Source organism: Rhodnius prolixus, unplaced genomic scaffold, assembly GCF_049639745.1.
Source record: "Rhodnius prolixus isolate KJV_2025 unplaced genomic scaffold, Rpr scaffold_1, whole genome shotgun sequence".
Lineage (NCBI taxonomy): Eukaryota > Metazoa > Arthropoda > Insecta > Hemiptera > Reduviidae > Rhodnius > Rhodnius prolixus.
In genome coordinates this window covers 22,509,204-22,535,790 of record NW_027411581.1, presented here as the reverse complement: position 1 = coordinate 22,535,790, position 26,587 = coordinate 22,509,204, and the positions used below count along the sequence as shown (strand labels likewise).

The 26,587-nt window shown below is 35.6% G+C and overlaps 1 protein-coding gene across 1 annotated transcript in view; it reads left to right on the top strand.

Moving 5' to 3' along the window:
• The first annotated feature begins 3,141 nt into the window (after positions 1–3,141).
• LOC141457753 (uncharacterized) overlaps positions 3,142–26,587 on the top strand; it is a 113,917-nt gene continuing 90,471 nt past the window's right edge. Inside the window, exon 1 of the mRNA XM_074134984.1 lies at positions 3,142–3,419. Coding sequence (XP_073991085.1) covers positions 3,330–3,419 — 90 coding nt within the window. The 5' untranslated portion in view covers positions 3,142–3,329. The remainder of the gene's footprint in view (positions 3,420–26,587) is intronic.

Genomic DNA, 26,587 nt, shown 5'->3' with positions numbered 1-26,587 from the left:
AACTGTCACCTCTGTTTTTACTTTATGTATGTCTTAATACACAAATGCGAGTTAAAATGTTCATTAGTATTACTGGTGGGTACGCTGTGTTGCCAAGTTCCACTTCTAGTATGTCATAAGTTTTTTGTTTTATGTTTAAATATTTTTAGTAAGTTATAATTCAAAAAAGTAGCAGCTTTATTTAATTTTAATTTTAGTTAATTTTGAATAGTGCTAGGCCTTAACACCAAATTAAAATTAACTAATCAACTGTAGACGTACATTGTTTAATTTATTTAAAGAAAAAAATAACCGCAAAGATATTAAATTATTTAAAAAGTATTTTGTGAGGGTGAAAATAACGGCAATATAATTGTCTAATAGTGATGAAGGGAATAATATGAAGGGAAGAAATATGTATTGGGAAATCTATTAATGAGAGTCACAATTATCCACACAAATCAGATGCATGAGGATAAAATTTTCTTTAGTAAAGACCATGATATCTTTAATAAGAACAGTGATTGTTAATATTTATTAAATAAGAACAGTGATTGTTAATATTTATTAAATAAGAACAGTGATTGTTAATATTTATTAAATAAGAACAGTGATTGTTAATATTTATTAAATAAGAACAGTGATTGTTAATATTTATTAAATAAGAACAGTGATTGTTAATATTTATTAAATAAGAACAGTGATTGTTAATATTTATTAAATAAGAACAGTGATTGTTAATATTTATTAAATAAGAACAGTGATTGTTAATATTTATTAAATAAGAACAGTGATTGTTAATATTTATTAAATAAGAACAGTGATTGTTAATATTTATTAAATAAGAACAGTGATTGTTAATATTTATTAAATAAGAACAGTGATTGTTAATATTTATTAAATAAGAACAGTGATTGTTAATATTTATTATAGAGGCCTCTTCTTGATATAAATATAAACAAATCTCAATTCCTTATTTTAATTTCTTCAATACATCATACTCAAAACATTTTTGGGTCCCAAGTAGTACAAAATCATTTCCAGTTTATTTTATAATATTAAGCGACAATATTTCAATTTCGAACTTAATTTTTTGGGGCAAATACAATAAAATATTCAATGAATGTTTGATCCCTCTAAAGTAAAAATAGGCCTTCCTCTCGACTTGAAATAGGAAATGTTATTGAGAATATATTCACCATTACATTCTGAGAATAATTGATAATTACAAATAGAAAAGTTAATCATCGTTATACAAACATATTTGTAGGTTCATAGTGGACTTGATGTGAAAGAAAATAATGTACGCTTATTGTAAAGAATGCATATTAATTTTAATAAACATCTGTAAGCGTTGATAAACACAGTGTATATTGAAATTATATAAAGGTTGTTTGAATCAAGAATCTAATACAAGAACAAAACATTGCTACAGATAATTGTTTCCTTGCAGGTGAATTACGGCAGAAATGATAGTGTCAGTCAACAACCTTCTGATAATTATGGCATACACAAACACTCTCCAACACGGATAGTTACACTAACACTATGTTGCGATTCTAGCCTCATAAACTATTATGTTCACTACAGTTACGTGAAGCGTCTTATCTATATTGAAATTCTACGTTATGTATTCTCTGTATAATTCATACATAGTTTGGAAATTTATAATTCATACTTTTTGCACGTGTAAATGTGAGCTTTTCTAAAATAGAATTGAGAGGGGAGCTAGTTAAATTTAGAGTAATTATTGTGTTATTATAAACACAATCATAGATTTTCTCTCGCTTTGCTGAGAAATAGTGGGACATCTACCGGGCCAAAATAGTTTTCTTGCGAACATAAATTGTGTAAAATTAGTCTTCTGATAACATTAAATTCAGCATAGCTTACTGCAAAGTGAGAATACGCCATCTTTCGAGGCCGAAATTCTCTGCGAAAACGAAAATCTCTGCCGAGTTGATCATCTCATCATCGTCTCAACAAATCCAACATATCGCTAACTGCTTCTACCCAGAGCTTTGTATTTTGCGCCTCCAGATGTGGAGCTCCAGCTATCAAACAATAAATAAAGTTAAGTAGTAGAGCTATCCACACATCTCCTCTTGAATCATCGACTGAGTAGACAAGGATTCTTAGTGTGCCATCCCTTATATTATTAACATCTCCGGGTTAACCAAATCCTTCGGCGTAATTTTTATCACTCAGATAATAAATTTGTCCAAGTAATAAACTATAAACAGGTAGACTCAACTCGTCAGTTTTATTATTATTATAATTGCTGTTCTACATCGTTCTTTCCGACGCAAGCCGTGGTTTCCGTAAGGAATAAAAACCCACACAAAATTGACGACAGACAACATGGCTTTTGCCTGGTTTCATCCTAATCCATTCCCAAAAAATCTCTCTTATTTATTACCTGAAGGGGAAATCGCGGTGCAAAGGTATAGTTTTGCACTACAAACTCTGCACCAGCACGGTTTGTAGATTTAAAAAGATAAGGGAAATGAACGCTAAATAGCCGTCCCGTATCTTGCAGAATTGATTTCTTTCATTCTGAGAAGAAGATTTTGGATGTATTTCTTCGTCTGATCCATGATTTAAGTTAATATGTTCTGTCTGTAAATGTCGACTGTAAAAAAAATATAAATTTTTCCAGCCCGTATAGAAGTATTGAAAAATACTAGGAGATACGTATAAGAAACACTCATCTTATTTACACAAACCATGAATGAATATTTCATGCTACTAGAAATAGTCATGATCATGCTTCTCTTAAACGTGAAATATCGTTTTAAATGTAAATTAAATTGTAAGCCCCGTTTGACATTGATGTACTTTGTAAATGGATACATCGGCGGAGGACTACTTCTGTGTTAAGTGTTGGGCGGAGGCGGATAAATTGCCCATATTGGCACATAAATAAAATACAAGGTCAAGAAGACTGGGAAATCGAACCCAAGCTCACAGATACACCACCGCGTGGAATTCCACGCCTCTATAAACGCTCAGAGCTATTGCGGCGTTAAAATGGATTTCCACGATAACACAGATTGAGATCTCTATAAAAACAATGAATATTCCACGAAGTTGGTGGGGGTACAGTGAGAGGTTGGGGGAGCGAGGAGTTACGTTTTAGTTTGATGAACTTGGTAACTAGTTGCTGCTATTGACTAGTGGAGTAGTGGGCCAATTGTTACCTCTCCTTTTTTTTTATTTCTAATATTTTTTTTTTCTTCTCTTTTTTCTACCGCTGGGGGTCTGGGCCGAGAAGTTAGTTTGGGAGCTGTAAGGAGCCTTGCCGGTGCCTCCTTAGCTGCTAAGAGTGGGGATGCAAGGCCACCCTACTCATGTGGACTTTGTTTTTATGTTGCAGTTGTGAACAGACCTCGGGCAAGAAGATGACATCCTCCTTGGCCACATTAATTGCCCTATTAGCGGTGAGTCTATTTCCTTATTTCCCATTATCTATTCTATAAACAATTTCAATTTTACGCCATATTTTATTTGTTTAATTTTATTAATTAGCAAACACGAAATATGTAGCTTAATAATACCTCAAATTTAATTCGCAGATTCATTTAGGTGAGAAAACTTTAATTTAAACTGATCTTTACTCCATAGTTTACTTTTTTAATTAAGAAAAATTCGTTAATAATTTTTAAAAGCCATTTTTGATAAGATTGATAAGAAAAATTAATGAATATCGTTTGAAATATTGTAAGGAAATTTCCACCTACCAAAGCTTTGCTTCCACCCATGTGTGGGAAGATGTAACTAGGTTATACATACGAAATTACCAATCAATACTTTTGTATTATTTATTACGATAAGTAGATCTTAAATTTTAAACTAAACGATAAAAACTACAATATATAGATAAGTTGTTCAAAGAATTAAGTACATTTCAAATAAAAAAGTTCCCGTGTAATCACATTTAAAATTTTGAATTGTTATAGCTTAGGAACATTTTTAAATTTATAATAATTAATATTTATCGTCATTGCTGACCTTTTGCGGGAAGTTTATACATGGTTATCTTGCCAACGTTTAATTAATTTTTCCTTCCCTATTATCAAGCGAGAAGAAGAGCCCATCGCCATCTACAGCTCCAGAGGGCCCTTGCAGTTTTCTTCTGAGTGACAGTGATGATGGACATTGAAAAGTGCGAGATTAACAGTGATCTAGAGTTTGTCTTCGGGGATGTTAAAACCTAGATAGTTGCACATATCCACTGTCCCTGCGGAATCAGTGTAGTGTGTCAACATAAGAACTCTTTGTTTGGTTGGAATTCTCCTGGAGACTTCCTCCTACAATTTGCTGTAAATTAATGATATTTTAATTTTTCATTTATGATTTCTTGAATATACTCGTATATCTATTTACTTAAAAAAAAAAATCACTTTAGAGAATGTTTGTCTCCGTCCGTTTGGACCGGTTTCCTGGTCAACTGGCTACAAAAATTTGACATCTCAATCATGAATTTGATAAGAGACGAAGTGTCTATAATTAGATTTCACTCGCATGTTATCGCATGATTTACGAGTGTGTCTTGAAAATAGAAAGAAATATTAGTTTTTAACCTGGGGCCTTGCGATCTCTGGGAGCCATAGCTAATTACTGAGGGACCACAGAGGTTCTTAAGTTTCCTTATGTTCTACTTATAATGTTTTGATTTGTATTTTTTTAAAAAGCGAGAGGTCACTGCCCGGAAGCTGGCAGTGCACTGAAAAAAATCCTTTCGGCTCCAGTAATCTGAGATGTTAGGCGCTAATTAACTAGATAATTGATTTTTTTAAAAAAGATTTTAGTGCTTTATTCTTCTAATTGACGCAATAGTTGTAATTGATTTCAATTGCTCTTTGCATGATTTCAGTAATAACAAAGCCAGCTCATTTGGCCTTTTTTTTAATGCTACAATTCTCCTTGTTCTGTGCTTAAGATAGAAAGACTTGGTAGACGAACATGTGGTAATATATCTTGACTTTAACTTATCGGAATTAAATTTGTACTCATTTATTTTATGGCTAATAACCAGGTAACTGTCTAATATTATAAATATAATGGTTTTTTTTTTTCAATAAGTTACAGACTGTATTATTAATGGTCTTGTTTAATTGATTGATTTTTACTAACTAGTTAGGGAAGGTAATCAGATTGTATAGTTGATTTTTGATGTTAAAATTACAGACAAAGAACTGAAGGGCTGTTTATCTCCCTTAAAAGAAATTTTTTTTTTTTTTACATCTTTTAAGCCAACACGAAGCACTAAAAAAGTTGCTCACGTAAAACCCGAACAATTTTTTACTTATTTCAAATTAAAGATTTTGAATATTTATATTAGATAAAACATTGTTCCAAAACGCTTAATCCTAGCTGGAAGTACCAATACACAAATTGTACTTCTTAAGTAATTCAAAAAGAAGAATTTAAATCAAATGTTTTCAATCTGACACCCAATGGAATATTTAAAATGATTTTTGAATTCTCTTACAATGCTGATGAGAGTAAGTATTGCGCATTGTTACAGACACATGGTTTTGAGTTTATCTGGAAATTTCCATATTTTTGAGATCCCATGACTCCGAAAAAGTTGTTTCAATAAATTGGTCTGGGAGTATTTGTGTGGTCAACATAATTAAAAAAAAATGGTAAATTGTAACAAATACGAATTTAATATCTCGAATCGACAAGACTTCAGAATGAACTTTTAGACAAAATTAGCTAATCGGAATCGCTGATTTACTATATCGATGTTTGCGGTTCCTTAAAAAATGGTTTCAATAGGTTTCTTTAAATTTCATACGCCCCATTGCACACATTTCTCCTAGCAGAATGCTATATAAAGCAGTAATGGAGGAGAGGTAAAGTTAAGCATAGAAAATCGTTATTGCGGAAGTGCCACTTTAAGAAATAAATTTTGTACTTTTTAACGATTTTTCCCCACGAATTAGTTTCAACAAAATTTCTTTAGGTTAACTGCGGAAGAGGAAGTCATGGTATGTTCGCACCATATATTTTTAGATATATATATTTTTTTAACTACTGAATGTTTAGCCTAATAAAGCCTAATTTCATGTGATTTGATTAAAATATTAATAAAAATATGTTTTCATTTATTTACATATTAAGAACTACCGAAATTCAGCAAAACCGGTTGGTGATCACTAATTGAGACAGCCTAATCGATAAAAATTTGATATGCAAATAAAATCGTTGTTCTAAAGTATAAGCGATAATAAATATCCGTATGTTTGTTGTTATTTTCGCCAGCTACTTATTTCGATTCTGTTCGATTTTTGTCTTCAGTATTTTTCCAAAATTATATTCTAGTAATGAAGGCGTTATTGGTTTAAACAATATTAAGTGATTACATTAACATGAAAGATAAGACGATCTCTTTTTACTTTCTGCTACTATGCGATTGAGCCCAATTTTTCAATATATATGGTTTTCAAAGCTTCTAAATTTGTGTATTCTTTGATTAGTATCAAACAAAATATATTATTCTGATATATATCTCATTCTTACCACTTCCACTTTTCAATAAAACACCTGCTAGCAAGAGGGCCACGGCTAACAATTAGTATAAATAATAAAAAATAACAGAATTTTATTTATAAAGGGGAGTTGTAAGGAATTTGCTCTGATTTATTTCTTTTTTTGTCTTTTTTCGTTTTCTTTTACATTTTTTTATAGTTAAGTATAAAATTATACAAGGTAAAATAAATATTTATTTTCAAGTTTGAAGAACCAATACAGAAACAACTGTCTGACCCATTACCTATTATCTTTTACTGTTAATTAAAAATTTTTGAAAAAATAAATTATAGTGATTTAACAAAATTATGTATTCATTCATAAAGCATTATCATAATTTGCAGGCTGTTGGAGATCGATTTATTTCTCATGTTTATTAATTAACAATGGCTTGGTTCTTGTTTAGATTTTCCTTATATTTTATCACATATATTATTCCTAAAAAAATTAATAAATAAAAATAAAAGGATCTGTAAAATGTTCGATATTATTTTTTACTTATTTTTGGCGCATATTATTTATACTTACATGTAGCAAATAATATGAAAACTACTAAATAAGACTGGTATGTCAATAATTTTTGTGTTTCATTGAGGCTTCTTCATTGAGAATCCTGCCAATTCTTCAAGCATTTCATGATGGTCTACTCTACATTGTTTGGTGTGTGTGGACGAGGTTGTGAATGTAATTTGATTTGTAATACTTGTAACAGTTAACAAGTAGTTAGATGTTTTGGATTATCTCTATTCTCAATGATTAAATTCTATTACGAACAAATTATTTGACTAAGAAAGGGATTAGCTGAGTGGTTAGTGCATCGAACGCGAAGATCACGGGTTCGAATCCAGCTGCTGGCCCTTAGATTTTCTCTTCCTAAGAGCTTCATACAGCTCTGGTGATGGACAGTGTTGTCTGTAAGGAAAGAAACACCTTCCGGAAGACGGCAGTGCGCTAGAATAATACCGGGCGCTAACGACCTTAGACGTTGATGCGCCTTAGTTTTAAACTAAAAACAAAAATTACTTGACCAATAAGAATTGATATTTTGATGACCAGGACAGTCACTTGAAATTAATTTTATTATTATTATATTATTATTATTATTATTACAATATTATAAGAGTGGAATAAAATTTTTTCCCTTTTAACGTTTCAGCAATATTCACTTTAATCAAAATTTGGTTGGATTAATTAAACAGATTTTTGTTCTAATTTTTAAGATTTACTTAAATTTTAATTTATGTACTTTTAAATTTTCAATTTAACTACAAAAATATAGTAGAGCAATTGTAGATCATTGGAGCAGATCAATATCAAGCGACTATCCTGGTCATCAAAATGTACTTGAAACAGAAGTTGACTTCTATATTATTATTGAAAAAATATATTACTAAGAAGACGCCACGGTAGCCGATCGGGTTAAGAGGCTAGACCTGCAAAGCTAATATGCATTGTGGTACTGGGTTTGATTCCCGGTTTTGGCCTTGGATTTTATTTAATGGTTAAATGAGAAATAAGTAAAGTACGTTTACAATTCGCCTCCGTCCACGACACCTAGTAAATGGTAGTTGGACGTTAAGCCCCTCCTGAAAAAATAGGTGATTACTTTATTTTACTTTACTTTATATTACTAAGATTTAAAACGACTACTGTATTAGTACTTAAATTAAAAAAAGAAGGAAAATGTAGCTAGTAACTACAAAAATCTAATCAGCGATGTGCAGTCAATTTGTCAAGTTTCTTTAAATTTGGCATTTAAGTTTCATTAAATAATCCAAAATTATACTAAAATGATATCTTAGTGAGAACCGAACCACCCCCAATTATTATTATTTTTTTTTTTTATCCTACGCCATGGTCGCTGGCTGCTTCGGCCATGCGACTGCGTGCAGCCCAATATAAATCAGATTTGCTGCAGTTGCCGCTTCGTACATCCTGCAGAGATATGCAGTCGTCTAAATGCGAGGCAGTCATAATTTCTAATCTGCATAACGGGCATATTGGTGATCCAGCAACACGAATGCGATGTAAATGGGACTGTAAATAGTCATGGCCCGTTTTCATCCGAAACAACGCCACCTCTATCCTACGTGGAAGGTTTGTGGGAACACGAACCCCCAATTGTAGAAGTGTTCATAATCAAATTTTGCCTGGATAATGTTGTAAATTAATATTGAACAGAAGTAAATGGGCAACAAGTTAATCGAAGATATTCACCATTTTTGTGAAAATCTTAAAATACTAAAAACAAAAAAATAATCAATTTAGTCAATCACCACTTGGCTGGTGATTGATTGCCAATTTTGCTTATTGTCAGGTCTGATATTAGCACTTCATAAGCATAAAATTTCCTGTTTCAGCAATTTTTTCGTTATACTTACCACACACTCAGACTAAGTTGTGAAAACCAAGGCGAATATTCAGGTGAAACCTCGAAATAATATTCCTTGACACGATCACTATACTTCCCTCTTTCCTTGTAGAGTAGGAGAAAGTAAAATAACGAAAGAGCAACAGCAATTATGCCAAATTTTTAAGCCCTGAAGATATAAATAAATATTTTCGAAGGAATTAATATTTTTATTTGAGTCTGTGTCACTCCTTATCCACTTTCTTTTATCCCATAGTTGGACAGGATTCATCCTTAGGCGAAATAATAAGTTTTATTTATAACATATATTTACTATCCATTTACTTCTAAAATATCAAATTAAACAAAATACGGCCTATTCAATGTCTGCCTGAGACCTTCCAACCGAATGTTGACGTACTTAGACTAGGTAGCACCATTTGTAACTCCCCTTGTCTATTGATGCGCGGTAGACCCAGAAGTAAACGTCTATAGTGAATTGTCTAATGTAAAGTTCAGCATAATTTGGGTTTTTTTTTTAAGTTGAATGTTACTCATCATTTGTTTTATTGACAACGCCAATTAACGGCGAAATCTGACCTTGTGGGACATGTTCTAAATTGGTGATTCTCTAAAATTATATTCTTCTAGATTAGGTAACATTTAATTAAGGCATGCCCAACATATTGCAGTGTTAACTCATTGCTAATTTGTTTGAATGATTGAAAAGAAAAATAATGTATTTATTATTAAATCTTCAAACTAAAACAGTACAAGTAGTACGAGAAAAACAAAGATTGAAAACTATAAATTAAATTTGACCTTTAAATAAAAAAAAGGAGTCCGTGAAAAAAAATAAGTTACGTAATTTGGAATTATAGATGAAATTTTGGAGATGGTAGCCTACTTTAAGAAGATAAATATAATAAAGAAGAGATTAACACTTCAATACCCCTGCCATTAGCTTAACAATGATTCAAACTGCTTTGTTAAATGGTTTTTCTTGTTGTTGTTGCATAGTGGTCTTTTTTTTCTCTGTTTTAAAAGCAAAGTACAACTTGAACTGTAATATCTGGGGTAAATATATCGTGTCACTTGACGAGCCTACTTTATTTAACACTTAAAAGATAGCGTTCTTACATAATGCGGAATACAAAAATTCTAAACTAAAAAGAAAGTACCCAAATCACTCTCTCTCTCAGTTGCATACCAGTCTGAGTAAAATTGAGAAATTCATTGTGTAACATTTCATTGACATGTTGACAAATTATAAATGTATCAATAATATTTTCGTCTTGTTTAATTTTTTGTTTTGTTATTGTTTTTCTTTTGTTATTTTTTCCTGGCTTTAAGAAAAGTGGGGGCATAGGTAATACTCATAATTCAGTATCTAAAGATCGATATCTTATCAAAGATCATATCAAGCTGATCAAAAGTCACGAGCCCAGATCAGTAGGAATAAGAAATAAGAGGGTCCGATATGTTCACGTACACCTTAATGTGCTTCAATACGAGTACTTCTTCCTGAAAAATAGACGATAGTTATGAAAAATAAGTGTTCAAATGAATTTTGAACATAAAGAGTACAGAAATTTTTATAATTTGTGGTAATTATTTCAAGAAAAAATTCATTTCTGTAGATAACACAATATTTATTCTATCAATAGTTATTTATTTAACAAGTGTGGAAAGTAGGGTTTGCACGCACGAGCGAGCGAAGCGATGCGAGTGCAAGTGCAAATTGCCGAGTGTGGGGAAAATACTTTACACTAGAGTTAAATATTATATTTTTTCTGCAACCATTTATTAACTAATAAAATTAAAAATTTCATTTTTACAGTCTACAAAAAGTAATTATTTATTATAAACATTTATTGTTATATTACAATTATTTACATTACTTACGTATTTACATTACTTATTACATTTTCTGCTGTTTCTTTTATTGATGGAGGAGTGTTTTCTAAACAGGCATCACTAGAATCCATTTTAAATTTCTATAAGGTAACACTATAACCTTTTTAACTGTTATAATTAAAAATATCTAATTATTTATTAAAGTATTATTTTTATTTCTATATTCCTTTCAATTTTTATTTTATTTTTTAATATTCGTTTTTTAATTATTTAAATAAAATAAATTTAAATAAGCTTATTAGAGTTTTACAGAAAATATTTATGTTAATAACAAAACTTCTTATATCAAGGAAGCACAATAAAGTTTTTCCACACACTAGTGCGGAAAGTGACACTAATGGGAATTTCCCCCCACTAGTGTGGGAAGTTGGGCATTACACAGCTGATTTTAATTGAGTAATGAGAACTTCCCTACATGGTTGCAGAATAAAATGTTTTACTTCTTTAATTGGAAGTTTTGCGGGTGTAACTGAGTTTTGTAATTGAAGATTTTCATGGTAAGGAATCCAGAGCAAATCTTGGCTTGACGCCGTAAATTTATTGTGTGGTATTTAAAGCTAAATAACAAATATTTAAGTCATTACGTCCAAAAAATAAATCATCATCTCATCAAATGACTTACAGAAAAATAATAAATAAAATGCCATATCCAGCAGAGTTTCCAGACAGTTTTGACACTCAATTTATTCTTAATTAGATGAATTAAGAACTGGTATAAGTCTCATTATATCCCAATATTTTACTTTGTATTTTCGGCAAGTTATTCATGTCTGCAGGGGGTATTTGATTTATTGTTTGAACGATATATCATTCTAAGTTGATCTAGTATTATTATTTATTTTTGCGAATATTTTAACCTTGAACTTTCTTTTGTTTTGTGATTGAAATTCTGTTTTTTTAAAAAAATACTGTTTTTTTTTTTTTTATTTTGCCATTGCTTTTCTAGTTTACAAACAATAGAATCAAATAAATCGGGCTGAAAAGAATTGGGCCATAGATTCCTTGGAGTGTAAAAGAAGGATGAACTAAGAGCGGTAGTAGGATGTATTGGATTGCACAAGACACGACTGGCGGCGCATCACCGTCTAACAGCCAGTTTTACGAAAGTGAAAGGAAACACATTATCCTGGAGATCTGTTAGAACCTTATAAAGAAGATAGCTCCGCCAGCTAACTAGTATCATAACTATTTAAAAGTTCGTCCTTTTCTTTACTACTTGAGACTGATAATCCTTGCTCTTCTTCACCTTCAAGTCTTTACAAATAAATTATTCCCACTTACTTAACGTTCCTCTTCTGACCTTGGAATACATTTTTATACTCCTCTCAACATTTCTACCTCTTGTCCACTTTTAGTGTGTGTGTTGTTTGTCTTTTTAAACATCTGCAAAAATTGCTTAGCACACGTTTTGTAAATGCGTTATGATTTTTTTTTTTTTAGATTTTATTTAAACGGAAACTTCATCAGAACGCTTTATTATTATAATTATGTGAAGTACGTCAACATTTGAGGTCATTAGTGCCCGAAGCCTTTTCCAGTTTTTGTGAGTTCATGCGCCTTTTTATTTTTATGCGTTATGATCATAGTTCAAGTTGAAAAACAAAATAGAAGTTTTAATGTTGCAAGTTCCTGATTAATGGTTTGCTTAGCTTTTAACGATTGTTGGTACATGCTTTTAACAAGCCATCTGAAAGGTTTGTTAAAGATAAAAGGCAAAGAACTTTCAACATACACTTATTTTTTGAATGAGAGCAAATGTTTCAAAAATTTGTATGCGAACTGTTTGTAAGTTTGGTCTAGAACAATGGTATTTACAATAGTAATGGCAAACATTTTAACAGTACGACCCCGCATGGGTTATTGAGATAAAATGTTGACCTGAAATGCCAGGGCACATAAGCCATCTTAGCCTTTGGTCCATCATCTTCAGTACATACAAAACCATATTTTATAAACTCATTGTCAAACTTTCGATCTCGTTTATTTGCTTTTACTTCCAAACGTATTTGGTCTGTGTCGGAAGTTAAAGCAGCCATAATCGAAGCGTTTTTCTCGCCATTTGTCCCTTCATTCTCTGTTTTTCCAATTATACATCCAATTTTTAGCCACTTATCCATGAAGGTCATAAAATTTGTAACTTTAAAAGCAGTCCATTTATCACAAATACTAAGTTAAATACGATATTTTACACCAAAATAATAATTAAACTCACAATTGGGCCACGCTGACGTTGTAAATCTGAACCTCTATCTCTTTAAAGTCGTCGTTCTAAAAATAGAAATTTGTCTAGAATTTAATAAAATTACACATTATAGAAACAAATATTCCTCTAAAAATGCAGTGATGGATTTTTATTCAATTAAATTTATTTTCAGTTTTTCTATCCACCTTGCGACCCCAAGGTAATTTTTCGCGACCCCTAATTGGAATGGGACCCATAAATTGAATACCACTGGTCTAGAACATTTAAATACGCTGTAATGGAAGATACGATCGCAGCATAGAGGATCGAACTGTATATGTAGGTAAAAAAAACAAGATGGTTCTCACTTTTTCAGGATCAAGTGGCGTGGAGAGATTGGATAGCGAACCGATAGTACAATAGATCCATCATAATAAATTAACTCCAACGGCAAGATTGAGAATCGAACCCGCTACTGAAATACCTCTGCTTGTAATCCATAACCAACCCATTATCTACTTAACATGTTTTGTTTTGTTGTACACAAAAACTGTGACAGTGATAAAATAATGTTGTTAATTGCGATTGTCACATTTTAAGAAGATTTCAATTGTATTTTATTCAATCAATGTTTTGTCCTTGTGCAAAAAAGGTCACTCTACTCAAAATTTCAACTTATATTGAAGTCTTCAGAGCTTTATGTTGGACTTGAGCGAATGTGAGTGAGAGATTTCTTTTTAACGTAAAACTCCAACCTCCAAAAATGATCGTTTGATGATAACTGTATTCCTACATTTATTTTTCAATTTATTACTTTCTTCCTTTAGAAAGTAATAGATATCTGGGCTACAAGTAAAGGGGAACAAGACTGCCAAATATTCTGTCTATTTAACTATATATTTGTCCGAAACCAAACTTGAAGAAAAAGTATATGTAAACTGATTTTTTTCTTACTGCTTACAATTATAGTAGCTATCGATTCATTTGCATAAATTTGATGGAATATTCGGCACAATAGACCATGAAGGACCAAGCAGCGATTTTCATGGGTGACCTGAAGCCTTCGATCTCAATTTTGTTTATTTATAAAAAATATAGATTTAATGAATATAAAGTGATGTGTTAATTAAATTATACCTTGCGTAATATAAATTTATTATATTTCTGATAAGTAATGCGAACCATTCATTTTCTGTATTGTTATGGCAACCTGAAGCATCATCAATTTAGATGTATCTCAATGATTCTTGTTATTACATAAATAAAATGGACAAAAGACATCAAACTACATCATAAGCTTAAGACGTGATTTTTACTAACTGAATCTAGGTGCAACAACTTAATGTGTTTTCTTTAATTTGAATTGAAAATATAATAGAAACAAACAAATTCTAAGTTTCAGTAACTGAAAAGCAATAATTGCAACGAAGGAAAGGGGGCGATCATTGATTCCCACGCGGAGGTCCCGGGTTCGAATCCACCAGCGCTGACCCTTAGATTTTTCTATCCCTAGAAGCTTCTTACAGCCCACTGTCCGGTGATGGGCCATTCTGTACGCTTGTGAGGTATGGGTTCCATCTTATGCGAATATGGTCGAAAGGGCACAGTTGTCTTTCATCAAGTCAGTTCTTCAACTCCCTAGAAATTCGCCAAACTATTTTGTCAGACTTGAAACCGGTCAAGTTCATCTTAAATACAAAATTTGTAAGAGAATGCTGAATTAGTGGCTTAAATTTTATTAAAAAAGTAATAGGACTATTGAACCCAGTGCTATGGAGCGGAAATTTGTTACCCGGAACCAAGAGGCTGATCTTTACATCGATTCTCCAAAGTATCCTATTGTATGCCGCAGAATCATGGGTGTTGTACAGAAGACAGCGCGAGAGACTCCCAGCAGTAGAAATGGATTTTTGGAGGAGATCTGCAGGATGTTCGAGGCGGGACAAAGTGAGGAATGTTGAATGGATGGGAGTGGAGAGAAATGTCCTAGAGATTAGAGAGACTACGGCGCTCACATGGTATGGACATGTACAGGAGGATGGGTCCAGAGAGATTGCCTGATGTGGTGATGGACAGCAAGGTGGATGGCCGTAGGAAGAGAGGAATACCCAAAAGTGGGTGGAGCGACCAGGTGAAGGAGATTATGGCGGGATATGGTCTGACAGAGGAACAGGCAGAAGATCGTAACGCTTGGAAGAAGGCATTTACTCGCGTTGGCTGAAGGGAACCACGTGTTGTGGAGAACCCCTTTATAAAAAAAAAATAAAAATAAAAAATTATTAAATATGGGACCAAATGATCTTCCAAAACTTTGCTATATGAGACAAAGGGAACTATTGGACATAATGGATATGCCTTACAATTGGTGCCAACAGTTGCGATACTATCTAATCACGCTTGGTGCCGGAGGACATTTGGGTATCACAAGATGTGGAAATAATCAAAGACAATTATAAAAATTTGTTGGTGAGAATGGAGAACCATCTAATTAGTAAAGATGTGGATGCTGCAATTTCAGCTCTAATACACTCTATAGAACATTAGGTAATTGTGAAGGCTATTTAAAAGCAAAGCTCAATATAAATAAATTAAGAATTATTTCTCAATTACGTCTCTCTGGAAAGTTTACAAACCGTTTATATTAACAAAAGTACTCTGCCAAATTCTGCCTTGACTCTGTCCACTATGTAATCACGATTTAGATAACATTTTACATCTACTCTTAACATGTCTAGTACTCAATCAATACAGAAACAAGTACATCACTAAGTATTTCTCTCACCACCCTGTTAGTGATAATAGTGATCAAATTATCGATCTGTTGACTATAGATTATCCAGATAATGAGAAAGTTAAAAATATCTTTCTATTTGTCACTATCAGTCTCAATTTTAGAAAAATAGCGCTTCAATGAAACCTCCTTGCTCAACTTATCTCATACCACTTCTAAACTATATACTGTGACAATAATAATAATTTATTATACAAAAATAAATAAAAATAAGTCATTTTAGTCAAAATTCCAATATTAATTGTAATTTTATTTTAAATAGATTTATTAAGGTTGCTGAAAGAACCATTCAGTTGATTGTCTTAAGTTATGATGTATCCTTCTATATCTTTTTCTAATTTTGTTCTTATTATGTTCATAAGATTATTCTCTTCAGTTAATTAAATGATACCTGATACTTTTTCGTTTCTTAATCTTACTAATTGCAGTAATCAATTAATGTTGAATTAAAACTATAATAAATTTCGTTATTATAAATTAGGAAGGTCAACCCTTGCTATGAGATTTCTGTAATCTCTATAAGCAATAAAGATTTCATTTCAATTTTTTCGAAAGTTTCTAAATGAGCCCCCCCTAGTATTCATGTATTTGTAAGAGCATACAGAATCTGAGTTTACACAAGTTTAAAGTTAGTCTGAATCTTACAAAAAAAATAAATAAATAATTAATGAAAAAGTAAAAAAATTGAGTAAATTTGCTGATCCATTAGCTCTGGATAAATTACAATCCAGAAAGAAATACAAGTCCCAGACTTTTAACAATAAAAAAAAAAAAATCTGTCTAATTATTTATTTAATTTAGCATTTGGTCAAGCAAAAAATAAATAAATAAATAAACACTCTGCTAAAATTCCTTTGATTTATTGATTTTCAAAAAAAGTGGCATGTCAAACATAAGACAAACCAATTTAATGAAAACGGACTCACTTCAATAATGTTGCAATGGCAAATCTAAAGAATATTTTGACATTATAATTAGCTTAAACTGAATATAATTAAGATAATTGAAATGTTGTATTTCCAGAAAAGGTTTTGAATTTATGAATAGAAACTTAGAAGAAAATGTACAGCTGTTTGCTATTTCAATTATTGGCAAACAACTTCTTTTTTCTCTTCAATTATTAAAATCCAGTTTCATTTGGTCAGTCATTAGTTGTTTAAGTCACGATTCACTTAAGTGATGATGACCACCGAACAAAAAGCTTAGGGTAGATGAGCCCCCCCTAGTATTCATGTATTTGTAAGAGCATACAGAATCTGAGTTTACACAAGTTTAAAGTGTAAAGTGGATTAAGGATAAGGATTAAAGGGATTAATAAGGATTAAACTTGTTAGGAAGAGAAAACACGGACTGTAAACCCATGAGGGAGTTTAGTAAACGGTTGATCACTATCTAGGTCAGTGTACCGATTCCCCTCAACTCAGTACAATTTGTTATGTGGAGTTATTCACTCAAGGACATGCCGAAAGAAAATGTAAGGCATATTAACCTTAGATTTGATTGTGAGGAGTCGGATTGGGAAGACAAGAGCTATTTTCAGTTCAGGTTTCACGTCTGGCCCTTTCAACCGCCATAATGATCAAGATTTAAACTTCGGCATGACTCTGAACTTTATTTGGGTTTTATTTTTTATTTTTTACGTCACCAGTTATTTCAGCCTGCATAAGCTTAAGCGACACTCGAAATAATATAGAATTATTCAGTTTATAATTATTTAAACTTTAAAAAAGCATTTTACGAATGATGTAAAAACGTAGGTTTGTTTATATTAAAATATCCAATGTCACAATTTCACAATGACTGTATCTTCCTTTCTAATTCCTTTGTCTAGGAATGCCTAGTCTAGTGGCGACCCACTGTTGGCACGAGACTGCCTCGGGCTCCTCCGAGGCGAAAATGTGTTTTATTTAATTTATTTCTATTTTTATTCATTTAAATATTATACACATGTTTTTTGTCAATATGACACATGTGAGTTTTTCATAAAAGACTAGGACCTGTTACAAAGCAAAAAAATAGATTGTATGTACTAAGGTACAAGAAATACAGCTTTTAAGATACATATTTGTGGTTCTTATTTTACGCATAACCACAAGTGGTGACCCCAACAATAACAAGCATGCCGAAAAGGAGAAAAGCACAACCAGAACCCAGCGATGATGTAGAAGTCGGTGTACCACAACATCCCGCCAACAAAATGAATACATCCTCTAGGTCCAGCAGTACTGATAAATGCCTTATACTACCGCATCCAGCCAGCAAGGTAACAGCGCCCCCATTCGCCCCAGAACAGGTTGACGTGTGGCTGTTGCAGTTCGACACCTCGCTGCAGATAGCCGGCGTGCAGGACTCTGGTAGTAAGTATAACCATTTGATTACAGCCCTGCCTACCGACGTACTAGCACAGGCAATGCGAGTGGTGGAGGCGTCGGTGCAGGACAAATATGAACATATGCGCAAATACCTTAAAGAACGATATCAGGTCACTATTGACCAGCGGATCGAGCGACTGTTCGCAGAAGGGGAGCTAGGGGATCGACGCCCCTCGCAATTACTAAACGACCTGCGACGATTGGCTGCCGGCACTGATATCGGGCAGCATACCATCCGTCAGTTATGGCTCCAGCGACTGCCAATCCACACGCGCACTATCGTGGCAGCGCAGGAAGGTTCATTGGACAGCCTAGCACAAACCGCGGACAGAGTATGGGGAGTAGAGTGTCCAGAACACGGGATCGGTGAAACGCGATGCATCCGTAGCATCCAAAATACGCAGGCAACTAGCTACGCGACACCCATAGAGCGGGTAGATGACGTACCATTCCCGCATAGCACACATAACCAACACTCGCCTCAGCCGCGCGAAGTAGCACAAATAAAATCCCCTAAAGAACGGCGACGCGAAACTCGCAGCGCACAAGCCGCGAAATTGAAAGAACAGATTGCCCAACTAGAAAAGGAGCTGCGCAGCTTGGAGACTGACGAGCTCTGTTTTTTTCATCGGAAATTTGGCAGCAAAGCCTATAAATGTAAGCCCTCGTGCGGATGGCGGCCGGAAAACTGTTTGGGCAAGCGTTAGACGCGGCGAGCAGCTTGCCCCCCCTCTCAAGCCGCCTTTATGTAACTGACAGGCTCACCGGCACGATGTTTCTCGTCGATACAGGGGCGGAAGTGACCGCAATACCACCTCCGGCGGGCAGACAATCACTATCTACCGGAGAACCTAAGCTCACAGCCGCTAACGGAACCCCAATTCCACTTTACGGGCGACGGCCGATGCACCTGGACTTCGGCGAGGACCTAGCAGCACATTGGGACGTGCTCATAGCAGGCGTGTCGCGGCCAATCCTGGGCGCGGATATCTTAAAGGCTTATGGCTGGACAGTTGACCTCCAAAACGGCCAGCTGATAGCGTCGACGACCGGGAACACCAAGAAGGAGGCACTTACCGTGCATACGCACCAAACTAGGCGCGGGGAAAACGCAGCCGACCGATACGAGGCAATATTGAACGAGTTCCCAAGGGTCGTGGGGGATGAGCCCATGACAGACAGAGTGTGTTCGCATACCACACACACTATACTAACGACCGGGCGCCCCACGTACGCCAAACCAAGACGCCTCCCACCAGATAAGCTAGCGGCGGCTAAACTAGAATTTGATCACATGTGCAGGAAGGGTATCTGCCGACCCTCCAAGAGCCACTGGGCCAGCCCTCTGCACATGGTCCGTAAGAAAACGGGAGAATGGCGCCCGTGTGGAGACTACCGGCAATTAAATGCCCAAACAGTCCCAGATCGCTACCCATTGCCCCACATCCAGGACTTCACCAGTCATCTACACGGGAAAACAGTGTTCTCGACAATCGACCTGGAGCGGGCCTATCACCAAGTTCCAGTGGCACCGGAAGACGTACCGAAAACGGCCATTACCACACCCTTCGGGCTCTTTGAGTTTCCGCAAATGACCTTCGGCCTCCGTAACGCGGCCCAGACGTTCCAGCGGTTCATGCACGGAGTCCTACAAGGGTTGCCAGAATGTTTCGTCTATATCGATGACATTTTGGTCGCCTCCAGTTCGGAGGACGAACATCACGACCACCTCAGGACGCTGTTGAGCCGCTTGGACCAACACGGTATCAAAATTAACCGCCAAAAGTGCCATTTGGGTCAGCAGGAAGTTCAGTTCCTCGGGCATACAGTCTCCGCACAGGGAATACGGCCAACAGGAGTAAAATGCGAAGCGATAACGTCGTATCCCCAACCCAGCACTGTGGAGCAGCTTAGGCGATTCCTGGGAATGTTTAATTTTTACAGGCGATTCGTGCCGCATGCGGCACAGCTGCAATCCCCGCTGCTTAAATTCCTAAAGGGTGCACGTAAGCGCGACACGCGTAAGATTGAATGGAATAAGGAATCGGAAGGCGCATTCCACGATTGCAAAACTGCACTGGCCGATGCGGCACTCTTGGCACACCCAGAAGCTAACCCTACTTTGGAGCTGGTCGTGGACGCGTCGGAATCGGCGTTAGGGGCCGCTTTACACCAAGTCAGAGCCCAGGGACGAGAACCCCTCGCGTTCTTCTCCAGGCGACTAAGCGATGCAGAAAGGCGTTATAGCGCGTATGATAGGGAGCTCTTAGCCGCATACGCCGCAGTGCGGCACTTCCGCCACTGGGTCGAGGGACGACAATTCACATTACTAACGGACCATAAACCACTGACCTTTGCCTTTCAACAACGTCCGGACAAGGCATCTCCTCGTCAACTACGTCACCTCGACTATATCGCGCAATTCTCCACCGACATCCGCCACATCAGTGGTAGCTGTAATACCGTCGCAGACGCTCTGTCACGCGTAGAAGCCCTAAGCACTCATCAAGGCCTTGATTACAGCCAGCTGGCGCGAGAACAGCTACAGGACGTGGAGCTACAACAGCTCTTTCAGCCCAGCTCGGATACCCACCCCCTCAGCACTGGCCTACGATTGAAGCGACTGTCGATGCAAGGAGGAGGGCCAAATGTTATTTGTGATTTAGCTACAGGCCGACCACGCCCCTTTATCCCACGCAGCCAACGCAAACAAGTCTTTCTATTAGTACACAGCCTGGCTCATGGAGGTCCTAAGGCGACCGCACGGGCGGTAGCCCAACGGTTCGTCTGGCCGCGCATGCAGCGGGACTGCCGTGAGTGGGCACGCGACTGTGAAGATTGCCAGAGGGGTAAAATCGGGAGACACACGAAAGCGCCGTTAACAGCTTTCTCCCAACCCGGGGAAAGATTTGCGCATTTGCACATTGATCTCGTGGGACCGCTCCCGCCCTCGCAAGGCTATAGGTACTGCCTGACATGTATAGACAGGTACACTCGGTGGGCAGAGGCGATACCGCTACAAAGCGCTACTGCGCCCGCCGTCGCTTCTGCTCTGTACGCCGGCTGGATCGCAAGGTTCGGCTGCCCAGCCTCAATCACCAGCGACCAGGGGACGCAGTTTACGTCAAGAGTGTATCATGAACTGGCGGCGCTCACAGGAACTCAGCTCAAACGAACAACCGCATATCACCCGCAGGCTAATGGTGTTATAGAGCGATGGCACAGGACTCTGAAGACAGCGCTACGCTGCCATGGAACAGATAGCTGGATGGACAGACTGCCCACCGTTTTGCTGGGTTTACGAGCAGCCGTGCGTGAGGATACGGGACTGTCCCCTGCAGAGTATGTGTATGGAACCACGCTACGGTTACCAGGCGAATTCGTTGGGGAGGAATTCACTAACCAGACGCAGACGGAAGTGGTTCAACAACTTAAAAGGTCTATGAGAGCCCTGCGCCCGGCACCGACGGTCTGGCACGCCCGCCAAAAACCATTTGTTCATCAACAATTGGGAACCTGTTCGCATGTTTTCCTTAGGATCGACGCGCACAGGTCCCCGCTGGCGCCGCCTTATGAAGGTCCATATCCCGTACTCTCACGAACTGACAAGACCCTATGTATCGACCGACGGGGCAAAAGTAAAACGGTCACCATCGACCGGGTCAAGGCGGCCTATGGACTGGCCACACCAGGCCTTGTCATAACACCAGCGGCGCCAGAGCCTACCCAGGTCCAAGAGAAACAACTGGGAGCACACCCGATCGACACCACACAGAATCACGCTACACGATCCGGGCGAATCAGCAAAACCCCGCAGCGCTATGGTACGCAGCGCTGCTAGGAAGGGGGGTGCTGTGGCGACCCACTGTTGGCACGAGACTGCCTCGGGCTCCTCCGAGGCGAAAATGTGTTTTATTTAATTTATTTCTATTTTTATTCATTTAAATATTATACACATGTTTTTTGTCAATATGACACATGTGAGTTTTTCATAAAAGACTAGGACCTGTTACAAAGCAAAAAAATAGATTGTATGTACTAAGGTACAAGAAATACAGCTTTTAAGATACATATTTGTGGTTCTTATTTTACGCATAACCACAAGAGCCTATCTAGCAACTGAATCTGTACAATATAAATGAACCTATTATTTATTTCAAAAGAAGAATTATTGTAAAGTCTTCAGGAAATCGACAATAATAATAAGAGAAGAATCTTCGTAGTTTATCACACCTTAACATTTGAATAAATTAATCAATACACGGTTGTTCTATTGCGAATTTATGACATAATTATCTACAGGTTAAACTAAAGTAGCAAGGTAACTACAGTAAGAAAAGTAATAGTTAAAGACTGTAAAGTTGTAGGTAAGACCAACTTCCCGATAGATTAAGATAAAAAACAAACTTTTTCTTTTGCGTTTATTTGTGCTACAATCAGCGCTATAAGTAACGATGATAACAGAAAGAAACGAAGCAAACGAGTGGAGAAGTTATCCAGTGGTAACACTCCAAATCATTAGACTGTTAGTCACTCTCTTCACTTCAGAGGAGATCACGAGGTCACTGTCTCTTAACGCGTCTCGTCGGGTGATCAGGAAGAGTTCTTGAAGAAAGATTTTTAGCTAGAGGATAAACTTTTTTTAAAATTATATATTTATTGCTGCAAAGTATCTTATCTATACATCAGCCGATGCATAACGCAACCATTGGGACACAGGAAGAGAGAAATCAGCCAGTGCTGACCCTCTCGGGAATTTTAATGATTTAAATTGACTATGATAGGAGATCACGTCGTTATAGACTTCTTGGTGGATAATCAGGATGGATTATAGAGGAAAGTGTTCGAGCTGTTGAATTTGGATGGCAGGATAGGCTTCTGTGGAAACTTAGGAAACTGCAAATGATAGATTTGGTGTCAAAAGGGATATTTAGATCTTTGTGAAGGGTGCAGTTGTAAATCTAATAATAATAAAACGTAAGGCCAAAGTCCAGGGATCAAACTTAGCATTGCGGTACATTTGGGCTTTAACTGTTCGGCTACTACGACATAGCTATTGTCCTCATTAAGTAATAATGAATATTTCGCTAAACATTTTATGTAATTAAAATAATATCTTTTATTAGTCTAATAATGATGAAAAATGAAAGGTCCAAACAATTAAAACATTTGATGCACATAACCTCGGCGCTTGATGCGCAATAAATACCCCTAACTACGATCACTTTCACGAGAAATCTGTGACACACTCACAAATTCTCTGTTGCTGATGTTATTGCAATATAATTAGTAATTAAAAAATTTTCTTCTAATATGAAGTTAATTGGCGCTCACTTACTTATTAATTGAGACAACCAAACTTAGCATGAAGGTTTGTATTTTATGTGTTTTTTTTTTTTACAACTCTCAATTATTACTTGCCTTACGTTTTAAAATGTTAGTGAGCTTTGTCGGCAATTTTTTTTAAGGTGTTCAGTGGTAGGTAAACACATACCTATGTTCCAATTTGTCCAACTTAATCACCAATCTAAAGTACAAGATCACTAATTCAAAATGTACACATTATCATCCACGATTAATGTTATCTCATTATGAGGTGCTAGGGTGACTTTAAGCTTATAAATCTGCTTTGAACAAATAATCAAACAAAAAATGAATTCTTTCTTTGTTGCAACTAAGAAATGACTAAAGGAGAGCGGAATCGTAAAATATATGTATATTATCGTTTGGCACTTTTTTAACAGCTAAACGTTTTTAAGCACACTTCAAGAAACAGCGCTACTCATGGGTTTTACCAAATTGTGTTGGAAATCAAAAGCAGTCTTGATCCGGAAAAAGTGGTTCTATCTGCTAGTAGTAATGCCACGAATGTGTAAGACAAAATATCTTAAATACTATAAATTGCGAGGAGCTCAAATGTTACAGTGTGTTTGGGTACGTCCAAGGAATGCAATATAGTAGACATTAAACGCCTTAAGATATGAATGTCCAGACATATAAATGAAATACTTTATTTATAAATGAAATACTATTGCATAAAATTAACGAAATTAATACTAATAGCTTAATCATTTCCTGATATGGTATTTTTGAATTGTGAAAACTGTAAAATGTTATAATGAACAGATAAACACAAATCTAATTTTGTCTTAATTATGCAGGTGTGCAAATGGTATCTCTGCCGTTTTTCCCTACTCTTAGTGAATACAATATGCTATATAGCCTAGCATAAACTCGGCAGAGCCTTAAAAATGGAAACTTTTAGAGAGTTTATCTTCTAAATTGTCTAAATAATTTTGAACCTAATGAAGTATGTGTACTCTTCAGTGTGTGATGTGATAACAGAAGAAAAAAATATAATTTTTAATTATAAAAATTATAACTAGTGGTGCCAGTCAGACGCTAGTGCCGCGGTCAGTGCACGGGCAAAAAGGGACCGCCCGCCAAAGACACACCGCTTTCAAAAGGGTCATTATACGGTCAGTATACAGTGACTCCTGGCTACAGCCCTTTGACAACATCCAACACCTTTCACCGGCCTATTCAAGACTAGGGTCAACACACGGCAAGAGATGTTTGAGTGTGACCCGTAATTACAAGACTTGTCAATGTGTGGTGAGGGCTATATATGGTCTCTCTACAGGAAGTGGGGCATCAGTCGATGATTATTCTTCAGATTTTTACCACCGTAACCTCAAGATTCTACCAGCGAGTTACACCGCGAGCGCGTCCCTATCTAAGTGTTTAAACATATATGTATTCAACGTCGTTATAGTTGTGCATTCTAGTTACAATTTAAATCATTCTAAATTATTGTTAAAATATATATATTTATTTTCCGAATATCAACTCCTTATCTATCTATCAAATCTCTAACTAATTCCCGCATCATAAACCTCCTCTTCAAGTCATCTGAACCCATTACAAGTGTATCCACTCGCACCGCTTGTCACTTGAAATGGTATCGTGAAAAGAAAACTCCTCTTAATGGCACAATAAATAACTATTTCAAATTTCACATTTTATTTTCAAAGTATCTTTAAGGTTGCAACTTCTTCTAACACTTTAAAGAAAAGAATAGAATCAGTAACCTGAGAATGTAACGATTCTTACTGTTTGGTAATTTAATCCAAAAGTAGCTTCCAACATTAATTCAGTCACTGTGGGTCACGGTGACATGGATTTGGCCAACCATCGTGCAATTTAATCTAATCTAAACATTAGTTATAAATAATTAATTTTTGTTGTTGTTGCAAGAAGCTGGAACAACACCAAATCGGCATACTTTGTTTACAAAAATAGAAAACACTTGTTAATAAATTGAGCAGCATTTTTAACATGACCTTTGTTACATCACCAGTTCTAGATTCACATACTACTACAGGTTATCGTGTAAAATTATATAATATACTATATATTAAATATCAGCTGAATGAACTTTATGAATAACACACTGTGGTGTGACGGTTAGTGAGGAAATATATTTCAGAAATTAGGAATGACACTTTTACTACATATTACTCTACATTCTGTTATTTTGATTTCAGTAAGCAGCTGACTTCATTATTGACAAACACTTTTATATATGTTAGGAATCTTCTGTCTTAATGCTTGTCAGTAACCATATAAAAAAAACCTTTCAAAATAAAATTTGTAGCTGGTTTTTATTTAAACTCTAGATGTTTAAGATAAATGAAATTTATTTAGTGATATTTATTGGAGAATGTTATGATGAAATAGCCCCTATAAATCTAATTAATGTTGTAGTCTCTTACACAAGTTTCAGTTGCAGCATCTTCAAGCTCATCCGCTGTTTTTATAGCTGTGTTACTTTCAATGTTTGTTTCGTTTTTGAAATTAAAGCTTAGTGAGTGATTCAGTACGTTTTTCGAGAAATTTAAGATCAGGTTTCCTTGAAATTAATCGGATAAGGTCAATGCAGATATTATTAATAATAATTAATATGCGGTGTTATAATAATAATTAATATAGGTGTTCTATATGCGGGGCTAACTCCTCTCCTTCATGATGTACAACATCGATACCCCCCCAAAAAAATCTGCATGAAATTTCGAATCGAATGATACCTTATTCATGAAAATCGGTTTACATATAGAACCTACGTGGTTTACTAACAAAATAAGAAAAATTTCTGAAAATGTCGCTGATGTCCAGGTTAAGTAACGATTTTCTTAAAATCTATTTGATGATCTGCGATGTTGTAAAAAATTTCCCTTTATTTAAAAGAAAATTTTGGAATTTTATCTTGCATAGAAAGAGAAATAAATTATCTAATTTAGGTATTTTTTCCACTTTACTCCTTTTTTGTGCAGTTTTTGACGATTAATACCTCTACAACAGTCCTACCGAACGGTTTTGATTTAACAACGGTTATTATGTTTCAAAAAAAATCATTTTTCAAATCCTTACATTTTAAGTAATTATTTAGAGAAACG